The 12,321-nt window shown below is 46.6% G+C and overlaps 5 protein-coding genes across 5 annotated transcripts; all 5 read left to right on the top strand.

Moving 5' to 3' along the window:
* Nucleotides 1-1,040: 1,040 nt before the first annotated feature.
* F4812DRAFT_425416 (uncharacterized protein) lies at nucleotides 1,041-2,684 on the top strand. The gene has a single exon (XM_047933932.1). It carries the CDS (start codon nucleotides 1,163-1,165, stop codon nucleotides 2,441-2,443), a length of 1,281 nt encoding a protein of 426 aa, XP_047791316.1. The 5' UTR covers nucleotides 1,041-1,162; the 3' UTR covers nucleotides 2,444-2,684.
* Nucleotides 2,685-2,834: 150 nt separating this feature from the next.
* F4812DRAFT_470739 (uncharacterized protein) lies at nucleotides 2,835-4,424 on the top strand (the record flags this gene model as incomplete). The annotated part of the gene is made up of 6 exons (XM_047939017.1): nucleotides 2,835-2,999; nucleotides 3,067-3,315; nucleotides 3,380-3,453; nucleotides 3,606-3,704; nucleotides 3,781-4,172; nucleotides 4,221-4,424. 6 exons carry the CDS (start codon nucleotides 2,835-2,837, stop codon nucleotides 4,280-4,282), a joined length of 1,041 nt encoding a protein of 346 aa, XP_047791317.1. The 3' UTR covers nucleotides 4,283-4,424.
* A 361-nt stretch (nucleotides 4,425-4,785) lies between these two features.
* Nucleotides 4,786-6,348, top strand: F4812DRAFT_425419 (uncharacterized protein). Its single transcript, XM_047933933.1, has one exon. The coding sequence runs from the start codon at nucleotides 5,011-5,013 to the stop codon at nucleotides 5,767-5,769; it is 759 nt and encodes a 252-aa protein (XP_047791318.1). The 5' UTR covers nucleotides 4,786-5,010; the 3' UTR covers nucleotides 5,770-6,348.
* A 910-nt stretch (nucleotides 6,349-7,258) lies between these two features.
* Nucleotides 7,259-9,007, top strand: F4812DRAFT_450806 (amino acid transporter; the record flags this gene model as incomplete). Its single annotated transcript, XM_047936135.1, has 3 exons — nucleotides 7,259-7,445; nucleotides 7,536-8,494; nucleotides 8,558-9,007. 3 exons carry the CDS (start codon nucleotides 7,259-7,261, stop codon nucleotides 9,005-9,007), a joined length of 1,596 nt encoding a protein of 531 aa, XP_047791319.1.
* Nucleotides 9,008-9,814: 807 nt separating this feature from the next.
* F4812DRAFT_425425 (uncharacterized protein) lies at nucleotides 9,815-11,806 on the top strand. Its single transcript, XM_047933934.1, has 4 exons — nucleotides 9,815-10,394; nucleotides 10,502-10,609; nucleotides 10,674-11,121; nucleotides 11,183-11,806. Exons 1-4 carry the CDS (start codon nucleotides 10,218-10,220, stop codon nucleotides 11,710-11,712), a joined length of 1,263 nt encoding a protein of 420 aa, XP_047791320.1. The 5' UTR covers nucleotides 9,815-10,217; the 3' UTR covers nucleotides 11,713-11,806.
* The last annotated feature ends 515 nt before the right edge of the window (nucleotides 11,807-12,321 follow it).

The following is a 12,321-nucleotide window of genomic DNA, read 5'->3' on the forward strand; positions in this document are numbered from 1 at the left end:
TCCTGCCAATGGACTAGTTCACTCGAGTCTGTGCCAACGTACACTTCCTCTACTTCGTGTAGCATAATTACTGCTACGGGTTTGGTTTTGGTATATGTACCTAGAGTATAGACCGGAAATTTAACGGCGCGAGGTAATGCCTAGACCGCGCCCTGTTTTCACATTCCGAGCTAATATATTTCCATATGTCAATGGTCAAACAAAGTCATTCGTTGGTCGTTGCGTACTCAGCCCATTGCTCGTTTATATTGAACGGCTCGTAATGATCAGACTTGAGGAAACAAGCAGGATACGGAGCCATCATTCCGCAGGGAACATCGTGGAGCCATGTGGATTCTCCTATTCCTAAGAGATTTTTCACTGTTGAGTATTCTATCGAGACGACCTCCCCCCCATCAGCGTGCTGACTTACCTCGCCACGCAAAAAAATTGTCTCATCATTGGAGACTTTTGAAATCTCCTGTTATAGACGGATGAACGCCCTTTCCTCTGATCCGTAAATCAAAGGCATGTTTCAGACTCTGACCTCCCCGCCATCAAGCCCTAAACCAAAATCGTCGAGCAAGATTTCTCTTGGCGTTTAGCCCTATCTCTCGAGGACCCATACAGCTAAGTCTCGCTACCAGCTGTTTCTTCTCGGATACATCTCGGAAAGTGGCTTGACTGGCTACTTTATTGTTGCTTCTATGGTTAATCTTAAACACGAGCCATATCTAACGGAGGAGCCATTAAACACTGCCTTTTGATATGCAGTGACTACTTTGTCAGGTATGAAGCCCCAATTCTTAGTCTCTATTCAGGTCTTCGAGAGATACGTGTCATTGCATATGTGGAAATAAGTAGACTCTCTAGCCCCTTAACATTCTATGGTTGCTCTTTATACAAGAAAGGATTGGACTATAAGTGAGCTTAAGTAGGTATAAGACAAGCTAGTAAGTGATAGGTCATACGATTTGATTGCAATTTATTTTAGACTGCCCGCTTAATGTGAGTAAGGAATCGAACCATCTCGGAAAAGCCAAATCTCAACTCCGCTTTAAGAGTTCCTGGTTGGAGGTAGGTTTCTGGCCATAAAAGTCATGATCGCCTCTCCGAGGCTTTCCCAACTGGCTCAAGTCTTACTCGTGCATTGTATTACCGACAATCTCAAATATTTGAAGCCATGAGAGGACTTACCTTGAGCGCTATACCCTTGTGGTGGGCTGCCGGGGCGATTGCTGCTCCCACCCGGGTACAGGCTGTACCTCCGGCTGAATTCACACCGAACACGAGGGTTGGCCCTGGGGGAAACAAGTACAAGGACTCGCCTCATTTCCGCGTTTATGATGCCGCGAGCGATTCTGTCGCTAGCTCTGTTCTACAGACTCTGGAGTCGGCCTACGACTGTTTCGTGACCAGTCAGGGATGGAGGTCGACGGGCCTATCATTCAATCAGGACAATGATAACGGCCCCTGGTATAAAATGAATGTCTACGATGTAGTAGACTTAGGAGCCAACACTGCTGCCAATACCGGGACAGATAGCGCTACTGGCTTAAGTTTTCTAAACGTCGTTACGCAATGGATGAATACATCCTCAATTACAGTTCACGAGTTTGGACATGCCCTCACGTATGCTGAGAGGTACTGGATTAATCAGGGCCGAACAGGGGCGTGGTGGGAGACGGTCGCTAACTTCGTCGCCGATACGTTTATAACTTCATCGATCTGCGAGGAATCAAGGGCGCGTTACAATCAGCCAAGTGGCGACACGGTCATGAACCTCAACAAGGTTATAAGCGATTCCTTTCAGGTTATCGTGGACGGATCAAGGGACACCGGGAACTATTACGAGGCATGGCCTTTTCTAACTTACATCACCAACAATCCGGACAACTATGCTGGCCTTGGAATGAAGAATTTCCCGAACGTATGGCGAAAATACAGGAGGGACAGCAACGAAACCCCTCTGCACGTTTTGGATCAGCTCGCGTCGCCTACTAAAATCCAAACGATCGTTGGCCGTTACTGGGCGAGAATGGCGTATGTCGATCTTGGGCATGAAAAAGCTAGGGTCTTATTTGAGAAACAGAGGAAGGAGTTCAACTACGCAAACTTGGATTCCCAGGGTAGTGGCAGGTATCGGGTCAAGCCAGCTCGACAGCCGCGTTATATGGGTGCCAACATTATTCCCCTGAAAGCGACCAAATCATCGATCAGCATCGCCGTGACCGCTACGGCGCCATATACAGCTACACTTGCTGTAAAGGGTTCTAATGGAGCCATTCGATATATCGAAGTGGTAGATAACAAGGTCCAAGCAACTTTGGCTAGTGGGGAGGAAGCCACCCTTGTGGTTGTGAACACGCCGAATACTCTCTATCTGTATGATCCTTTCTCACTTACTAGCGACGTAAGTCGGGGACTGGACTACCAGCTGCAGATCACAGGCGCAAGTGTTTAATAGATTCAAGTCTATAGAGAGGTAGCCACTAATGAGGAAGCTTGGTCATGGACGAAAGGTTATTCGTTAGCTACATGTATCTAAGGTTATCATGTAAATTGGACTTAATATAGTCTTACGCAAACCTAGACGATGTTGATTGGCTGGCCAACACTACCCGCCCAACCGGCAATATGAAGATATATTAAGCCATGACTCCAGAACGGCACTTCAGGTCGACGGTTTTCCACTAATAATAGAATAATTCTCCCACACAACTGCTCCCAAGATGCGATCGAAGCTTATCTGATCTTTATACCCCTAAGATATTCAGCAACTTCGCCAGAACGGGTTGATATCTAACTTTACCTCTCCACCAAACAGAGTGTCTGGGTTCCTTTAGTAGTTCAAGATGCGACCGCAATGGATTCTGGCGCTTGCTAGCGCCGGTACTATCTTACCTGGTGCCTCTGCTCTACTTCGCTTTTCGTGTTCCCAACTCGTGGTTGAACGACTTGACCCCTTAGTTAACCCCGGCGTTGTCGGATCGCCCCATCTTCACCAAGTTATCGGCGGAGTGCGTACACATATCCAATACAGCTTAAAATTTTAGGAAGATTTTTCTGACAGATTGAAACTCGTAGAATGCCTTCAGACCGTTAATGGATCCAAAGGCTATGGATATCCCGAGCACAGCCACCTGCACGACCTGCACGTTTGCCGAGGACTTTTCCAATTATTGGACGGCAGTCATGTTCTTCCGCGCACGAAACGGAACGTACAAACGTGTCCAACAGAAGGGCAATGTTTACTTTGAGGACTCGAAGGGCGGTGGTATGACGATCTATTACATACCGAGTTATGGAAACACGAATGTCACCGCATTCAAGCCTGTGAGTCACGCCAATGTTGCTACAGATCTACATCTACACCATGGCTTACGTAGGTGTCTATAAGGGATTCAGGATGATAACCGGCAACCCTGCGATACGCACTGAGGAAGAAGCAATGAAGTACCGTCAGCTCACATAGTAAGTCGTTCACGCGTCGAACGCGTCTCTCTTAATTATAAAGTTTACCTACGGAAGTTTCTCCGCGTGCGTCTATTTGCACTGCGCATACAGTCCTCAAACCCACTCACTACGAGATCTTATGCACCATACGGCTAAGATCACTTTTGCAGTACCTGCCTTCAAGATCCCATGACGAGGACGAATGAGACTCACGACATGCCAAAAGAGCCGTGTCCTGCGGGCATCATGGCTAACCTACGGTTTCCGACGTAAGTGGACGAGCCGCAACTTTAATTAGCATAGAAATAGGTAGGTACCAAGGTAGCTAATGATGTTATTTATCAGTTGCTGGGATGGCGTCAACTTAGACTCTCCCGATCACGCCAGTCACGTCTCGTATCCCGAAAGTGGCACATTTGAAGAAGGGGGCCCCTGTCCGGCGAGTCACCCTGTGAAAATTCCTCAACTCTTCTACGAAATCGTCTGGGACACGACGCCTTTTAATGATAAGTCCCTATGGCCAGAAGATGGTTCGCAACCGTTCGTGTGGAGTTACGGCGATGCTACGGGCTTCGGCAACCACGGCGATTACATGTTTGGTTGGAAAGGTAATGCGCTGCAGATTGCGATGGACACCAACTGCAATGGGTTCAAATGCCCAGAGCTTCAATACCAAGAGATCAAAGAGGGGAATAAATGCTCGGTGAAGCCAATAGTGGATGAGGATATTGACGGATGTAAGTATTTCAACTGGTAACAAAAGTTCATCGCTGACAGAAACGCAGGGCTCACGGAGCTTCCTGGTGGCATGCCAGTCACTGACGCTAGCGGGAAGCCCATTTACTAGGTGCTATTATTAGACAGCAGTAGAAAAAACGAGAGACTATAATATGGCGAGAGAGGAATAGTAGTTCTCAAAGGAGGTAGTTTGTTGAACCCCCCTTTTGGCTCTAATACTGCTAGATAGACAAGTTTCCAGATAATTAAGCTGCACCTATTATATTGTATACGTATAACTACGATAGCTTCGGTAATATTATTCTGGATGATAGTAAATCATGATTAAAATTCGGTCAAGGATATGTAGGGATACAAGAATAGGTTAGCTAGAATGGCTAGAATAGGTAGACGGTTCCCTTGTAAGAGTATGGAAAGCCTGGCCTTACTACTTCAACCCAATATGCTGCATGTACGACCCTGACACTCACTCTGTAGACGAAATCTATCATCGGGCATACCTGACAGGTTTCACGAAATGGAAGTATGTTATGGATGGCCTTTGTTATAAGCTGAAACAAATCTTCAAAGATGCTTCCGGAACTACCATCCATTCTGTCTCATAATCCACTAGTGACAACAAAATCATATTATCTATTCTAAACGACGTATAACAAAGAGGCGCAAAACTAAAATATCGTTGACTTCTATTTATTCGAATACCTAGGAGATGGAACTTTCGAAAGCTTTACCACCGATCCGCGACCGAACTAATATTCCATAACCCAATTCGCAACTAGGCTGTCACTTGACTATAAAACTTTCAATACCAGAATAATATCTATAGCACAAATCGACATGAATTATATCGAAGTCTCCCGTAAACGTAAAATTAAAACTCTCGAACCAGACGTCGATGCAAGAGCAAGCTCACTTGCTAACAACTGGAATCGAGATCCGTCATGGCTTTGGCCCCCGCCTCTGAATCAAGCATATTGCAAACTCCACTTCTTAAAGGAATGTTCTCTGTATCATTTATTGGAGAACGAATGCTTTAAACTCAAGGTTGAAACGCAGGTACCAAAAGCCAAGAAGACAAGCAAGTGGCCTACGGCACCGACGCGAGTCCAGCCCGCAAGACGAGCGCGAGAGAAGAACTCGAAAGATCAAGCAGGAACATCGACAAGCAGGCAAAGTAGCCCTGCACGGAACAGCAAAACCAACGAGGCTTCTAACACTCTCGATATTAGCCGCGAGAAGCTCCTACTTCATCTTTCCTGGCCGATATACAAGACACAACTGGAAAGTCACATCAAGCAGGTATTCGATAGGCTTTACGGAAGCAAGCACGAGAGCGCTGGTACAACTAATCTTCATCATCACTCTGGCATCAACTTGCGTCCGCAATGCCGCTATTGTAGATTCGATCCCGTAGTCGTGGACTGCGAAGGTGCCGCACCGCGAAGATTAAACCCCCCCGCGCCGATGTACTGTATTGCGCTGGACGGCATAAAGGAGGAGCAAATTGGCGAATTTGGCGGGATCAAGTTCGCAGTCGGTCTATCCGCTGGTCACGAGGCGATCATCTTGCTAGGGATGGAGAAACTGGACGATTGAGTTGGATGAATCTGCAGTCAGCGATGAGCCCGACGTATAAGATTTCTCTACGAGCATATAACGCACGCCCTTGGGAAGTGATAAATTGGAAAGTTAGGTACGGTAGAAAACTCTTAGCTGACTTAGATAAGAATGGGAAGGGGAAGGAAAATGAGTGCGACCCCAAGCTCGCCGCTGGTTGGGGATATGATAGTATTCGGTATTCTCAGGCTTACTACATATGTCACAGGAGGGGTTTGCCACAGATAGGTATACCATATCTTAGGTACGTTTCTGCACCCCGTGGCGAATGGAACCTGGGATCATCGGGTTGTCCGCTTGTCAGCCTTGACTTGATTAAAGAGCTGTATGCATGACGAATAACGCAACTCGCCGACCTCCATCTTATATACCTCTAACAAGAGGACGAGCTGAGACGCTTGTTCGTATTCAAATCCAGGCATCTTGGTTCTTGTAACATCACTCCTCTAAGGTCCGGTCGAACAGGTCTACCGCTGCCTTGTTATTTGATACTATAGGCTGCTATGACACCGTAGCCAACCACGATTTGAGCAACCGTTTTTAAAAGAGGAAAGAGGATGTTGAGATTGAAGACAAGCTAGGCAAGGGACTTTCTTCTTTTTACGGCTAGGTATAGCTATCCTACTTAAAAGAATTCCTTATTAGACATCAAGTCCGGGACCCGCCAATCGGCCCGGTCTAGAAGAAGACCAGGAATAGCGCCGGGTAGCGGGTAGACTACAGCCTGCAGCATCAAATTCGCGTTGTGATCTTGCATGGCAAGGTGAGAGAGACGAGGCAGATGATGTATAACACTTTTTTTTCTACGGGTTCGTAGATGAATGATGACATCGGGCAGACCGAATTGCGTCAACAAGGATGTCTCGGTGTGCATTTATTTAACACTTGGAAAAGTAAACGACCTTCCGTGTTGATCTTGAAGTCTTGATTGTGTGATTTTCTAGTAGGTTTTCGAAATGTTGGTTTGCAAGTAGGTTAAGGTTGGGGTGCTAAGGTTGAGCTCAAGCAATGTTACATTGCCATGCAGCGAGGTGACAGGAAACTTAGCGTAATAATAATAAGAAAAAAAAATATTGCGTTCCTTACCTAGGTCCCATAAGATCACAAGGTTCTGTTTGCGTGCGATGGCGTGCGATCTGCCAAGCATCCACAAGAACCTCACGAACCTCACGAATTCCTTCAGCTTCCCCTGGCAACATTACTTATACGTAATTGCTCGTCTCCTGATCCTAGATCCTCCCGCTCCCAAGATGCTCTAGAACCTAACCTAATTATCTGTGCCACTTGCTTGAATTGTCGTGTTTTTTTCCTCTTGTCTTGTGCTTAACCTTTCTAACATGTGTAACATACGACCTGCTCCGAGTTAAAAAGGAGACCTTCTTCCCTCTTAGATCCCTGTGGATCGCGTGCCATTTTCTCAGTTCTCGCGCTTTCTTGCGACCGATATTACCAGAAAATCAAGAACAAGATGTCATCAGCGACAGAGGTCGGGAAGGATACCGACCCCGTCACCCGGGAACTGAACGCTCCTACGGACGAGGAATACGCATCGTCTACTAATGATGGAGTCCAGCAATTCGCTTATTCCGACGAGCGGAAGATCGGTGTTACCGGGGCTGTGTTTCTGATTTTGAATAAGATGATCGGAACCGGAAGTAAGTGAAGCTGAATGATTCCATCTAATTCCATCTAGTTACCAACTTCATGAACGTTTGCAAAGTAGACTGACCGGTTATACCCCAAAGTTTTCTCCACTCCTTCCGCCATCTTCGCAGCAACTGGATCTGTTGGTATATCAATAATATTATGGATCGTGGGTGGTATCTTGACCTTCTGTGGTCTGAGCGTGTTCCTTGAGTTTGGTCTGGCTATTCCGCTCTCCGGCGGTGAGAAGAACTATCTCGAACGAGTTTACCGCCGCCCGCGTTACCTAGCTTCGTGCGTTTTGGCAGCGCAGATGATCCTGCTGGGTTTCTCGTCAGGAAACTCCCTCGCATTCGGTCGGTATATCCTGGCCGCCGCCGGAAGCACACAAGGGGATGGTTGGACGGCCCGTGGTATCGCCATCGGCTGCATTACTTTCGTTGTCGCGCTGCACTCAATTTTTCCTAAATGGGGATTGAGGCTCGTGAACCTCCTCGGAATATTCAAGGTGGTCATAGTGATATTCATCGTATTTTCGGGATTCGCCGCCATCTCCGGTCGACTCCTCATCGAGCCGCCTGGTAACTTCAAGAACGCGTTTGCCATCGAGGTGTCGGAGAATTACGGTGGCCAGGGCGCATATGGATACGCGACGGCGTTGCTGCAAATCATCTACAGCTACAAGGGCTGGGAAAATGCCAACTACGTGCTTGGAGAACTGAAGAATCCCCGCAAGACCCTCGCGATCGCAGCACCCATCGCCATCGGCGGCGTCACCATCCTCTATGTCCTAGCCAACGTGGCATACTTCGCAGCGATAACGAAGGACGATCTCGCTACCTCTGAGGTGTTGGTGGCTGGCCTATTCTTCCGTAACGTTTTCGGGGACAGTGCTGCCGCACGGGCTCTGCCCGCTTTTGTTGCTCTGAGCAATTTGGGTAATGTCTTGGCTGTGAGTTTCGCTCACGCTCGACTAAACCAGGAATTTGGTAAGGAGGCTCTTCTGCCTTATGGAAAATTTTGGGCATCTATCAAGCCGTTTAATGCGCCGGCTGCTGCTGTGAGTATTTACGCCCCTTAGCTGCCGAGTTTAAATATGTAACTGACTTAACGTACCTGATAGCTGTTTCTTCACTGGCTTATTACAGTGATCATTCTCGTCGCCCCTCCCGCGGGTCCTGCCTACAACTTTGTCGTCAACTTATATACCTACCCCGGCGCCTGGATCAACGGTTTTGTTACCGCCGGCCTCATCTATCTTCATTACAACAAGTCAGAAAAATGGACGTCGCCTTGGCACACATATTTACCAATTAGTGTGATATATCTGTTGGCCAACATCTTCCTTGCTATCGTTCCCTTTGTCCCCCCGACTGGGGACTGGAATGCCGAGGGTTACCCCTACTTTGTGTTCCCCGTCGTCGGAGTTGGCGTTTTGCTTCTGGGTGTAGTGTACTGGGCATGTTGGTCCAAGCTCTGGCCGGCAATTGGGGGTTACAGGATCGAAGCTCATAGGATTGTCGAGGACGATGGTAAGGAGGTGGTGCGGTACCGGAAGATCAAGACGAGATAACCGCAAGCCATAAATATCTCAAACAGCACTTTGGTTATGTTTTTAACTTTTGCTCAAGTAGATATTTACTGCATATAGAGCCGATCTCAGTTATCCTATAGTACACTAAGATAATAGTACCTACCTAACAGAAAGAAAGTTAAGTAGCATTGTAAAATATAGCCAACTACCTGTCATTGGTCGGTTTCAATTCTAGTCATTCTTCGAGTCAGACTTCGACAAGTTAAATTCTCTTTTCGTGTAATTTAAAATCAGCAGAGTTCAATAATGTGCAACGACTTTACAATGAGGACGTAAATCTTTTTGGCTACGCTGGGCTTCTCTATTAGTTCCACAGTTTCTTGATGCTGATCTATATACGGTTGACTGGAAGTTAATATAACAACATCGTATGGTTTCAGATCCCAGATATTTTAAGAAAGGGCAGAGACCTCTTATCCGTAGCAGATCAATATAACTAACCTATCTCCACTATTGACGCCTTCAATTATCCGAGTCCGACATAAAAATAGCAGCCACGGATGTCTCCGGTCGGAAACAGAATTTACAATATGGCCACAATTTCAATTCCTTTCATTCCCATATAAGGGATGCGAAAGATCGACAAGATAATAGAAGACTAGGTGCAATGCGTGTGATAGCAAGCAGATGCTGTGCAACCGCATCTAACTACGAAGGGGGGACGTTTAACAGCCACATCGTTCGATACATGGAAATTTGTTAGGCATGGTTCTAACCGGTTAGCCGTGTAGCGCACGAGAAATTACAAAATCAACTTGATACTTTCCACAAACTCCGACTTTAGCACCTAATTTCCATATAGCCAGGCCTGCGCGTGACGGGGAATCTCCTACGCTTTTCATCCTAGAGCCCATCCATACCTCAACTTAGTAGATCGATGAGAAACTATCCTGCGAGATCAGTATGGATACACGGGAACACTATATAATAGACAGTTCGACCTATGAAGAGCTAGGTACTTGACAAAACCCAATAACGATGTGTTGGCTTCATGCTTAAGATACGTACCCGTAGTTTTAAATCTCTATTTAAATTCTTGTTTCCTCTTTCATTACATGCTAGCTTTCATGGGATTCGAACTGCTAGGACTGAAAGAGGGACCTAGTTACTACTTTCTACCCCAATTTGGTACCCCTATTACCCCTATTCACTTATTCAGCACATCCACTATATCGATCAAGTAACCGGCATGTCATCAGGTTCAGTTTCATCTTCGCCTCCCGACGTGGATTATGGACCCTTTATCATTCGTGTCTTGACCCCGATGACGATCCTTGTAACTGTTGTCGTTTGTCTCCGTATTGCCATAAGGATTCGCCGTGTTGCTAGTATTGGAATCGATGACTGGCTCATGATAATCTCACTTGTAAGTTGTTGAGTCTATTCGACCTAATAATTAGCTATTTCGTTTCGGCCGTGAAATCCCTTCTGAATTAACGCCCTGATAAGCTGAGTTTCCTGATGTTGTTCTAGGTCCTTTCGTGGGGATTTTACACTTCGATCATCTTACTCATTAACCTCGGCGGCGTGGGAAAACCAACAGCCGCAGGCAGTCCTCGCCGAATTCTTTACGACGCCAAGGTAAGCAATTTCATATTATTATACAGAATTTCCCGGTATATTTGATTATGCTGACACTTCCAAGTTCGTTTTCGCCGGCCAATTGATCTATGCAACAAGTATCCTATCTACCAAACTTAGCATCCTGGCAATGTATAGGCAGATTTTCCCAGTACGGCTGATGAAGCTAGGGCGTCTTGTCCTGAGCTATCTCACTGTAATATGGTGGGGAGTCTATGTCCTCTTTGAGACCTTTCAGTGCAAGCCGATCAAGAAAGTATTCAATCCTGCTATAGAAGGCCACTGTATTGGATCATACGAGTTCATATTAGGGCTTATGGTTCCTAATATCGTCACCGATGTCGCTATCTTGTGTCTGCCGATCTACGAGATCGTGAACTTGCACCTCACGCCTAGCCAGCGTATCACGCTCTCTGGTATTTTCTTATTTGGGTCGTGCGTAATCGTTGCAAGTGGGATCCGACTACGATATCATATCCAATTGTCCCAGGTCGCGGATATTGACACTACTTGTAATTACCAAACCTCAGCAGCTACAATTTTGAATCTAGCCCAGATAGCTAATAGATGCAGTGGCTTATGTCAATCCGATCTTATGGACTGCCCTGGAGCCCGACCTAGGGATAATTTGCGGCTGTCTGCCTGTGCTCGGACCGCTATTCAACGGCTTAGTTGGGATGCGCCCCTTCATCTGGATCCGCAAATTCACAAGATGTAGCCGCAACTATGATGGTAACGAAGCGCGTAGCATGCCAGTCTCTTTACGTGCGCTTCGGACCATAGGCGGCTCGACGATGCATAGAGATGATGTAGGAAAGGGTAGAAAATCCCAGGATCCAAGGCCGCCGATCAACTCTATGAGACGGTTTCAGAAGCTCGACGACGACGATTCGGACTGCGCTATTAAAGTAAGTTGCTACGGGAACGAAAGGGACGTCAGACGAGAACTACCCGATCTATGGCCGCGGGGTTATGCCGCCGGATATCGTACGGTAGTGAGAAAGACTAGCGATGTTGAAGGGAATAAAGTGCCACTCGGCGCTATTGCGGTCGAGACGGTGGTTGACTGGGAGGAAAGTGGTCCTGCTTCTGATACTACATAGTCTCTTGAATCGTGTATGATATAATAGTAATATACATACCATGCATATGCCCGAACCCGTGCCCGTGCCCGAACTTGTTCGAGATATTGTATCCATTATGAAGTTTGTCCAGGTTGATGCTCCATTTCTTGAGACAACACGCTCTAGCCCAGCTGTATCCTGGCGTGCCCTGGGGAGATCAAATGATCTACTGTGATTTCCCTGTTGCTGGCCTCAGGCCGTACATTGAGCACTTGATAACCCCTGATACCATGATTATGGGATAAGTTGCTACCTAAGTGGTCAATGCTTCAAAAGCCTATAAATAAATATCTATAAAGCTTACGATTATAACCAGTTTGATGCCTTGTCAGGAGCTTTGCAACTAGGTACCGCGGGCGATAGCTGCCTAGGTACCCTAAGGCTATCATCGACTATCATTGTGACTCTTGGTTACCCATCTTCCGCCAATACCATCGATTCCCAACGCGTCAACTTCCAACGCATCAAGTCGTTATTCTATTACATCAAAAATACTAGTATCAAGTTCATGTCAACAAGACGAGGCTTAGAGATCCTCCTCGTTACACTCGGCTTCTTAAATATTCGCGTAAAAAAACCACTTCAATC

The sequence above is a fragment of the Daldinia caldariorum genome (assembly GCF_022478825.1).
Source record: "Daldinia caldariorum strain CBS 122874 unplaced genomic scaffold F4812scaffold_6, whole genome shotgun sequence".
Classification (NCBI taxonomy): domain Eukaryota; kingdom Fungi; phylum Ascomycota; class Sordariomycetes; order Xylariales; family Hypoxylaceae; genus Daldinia; species Daldinia caldariorum.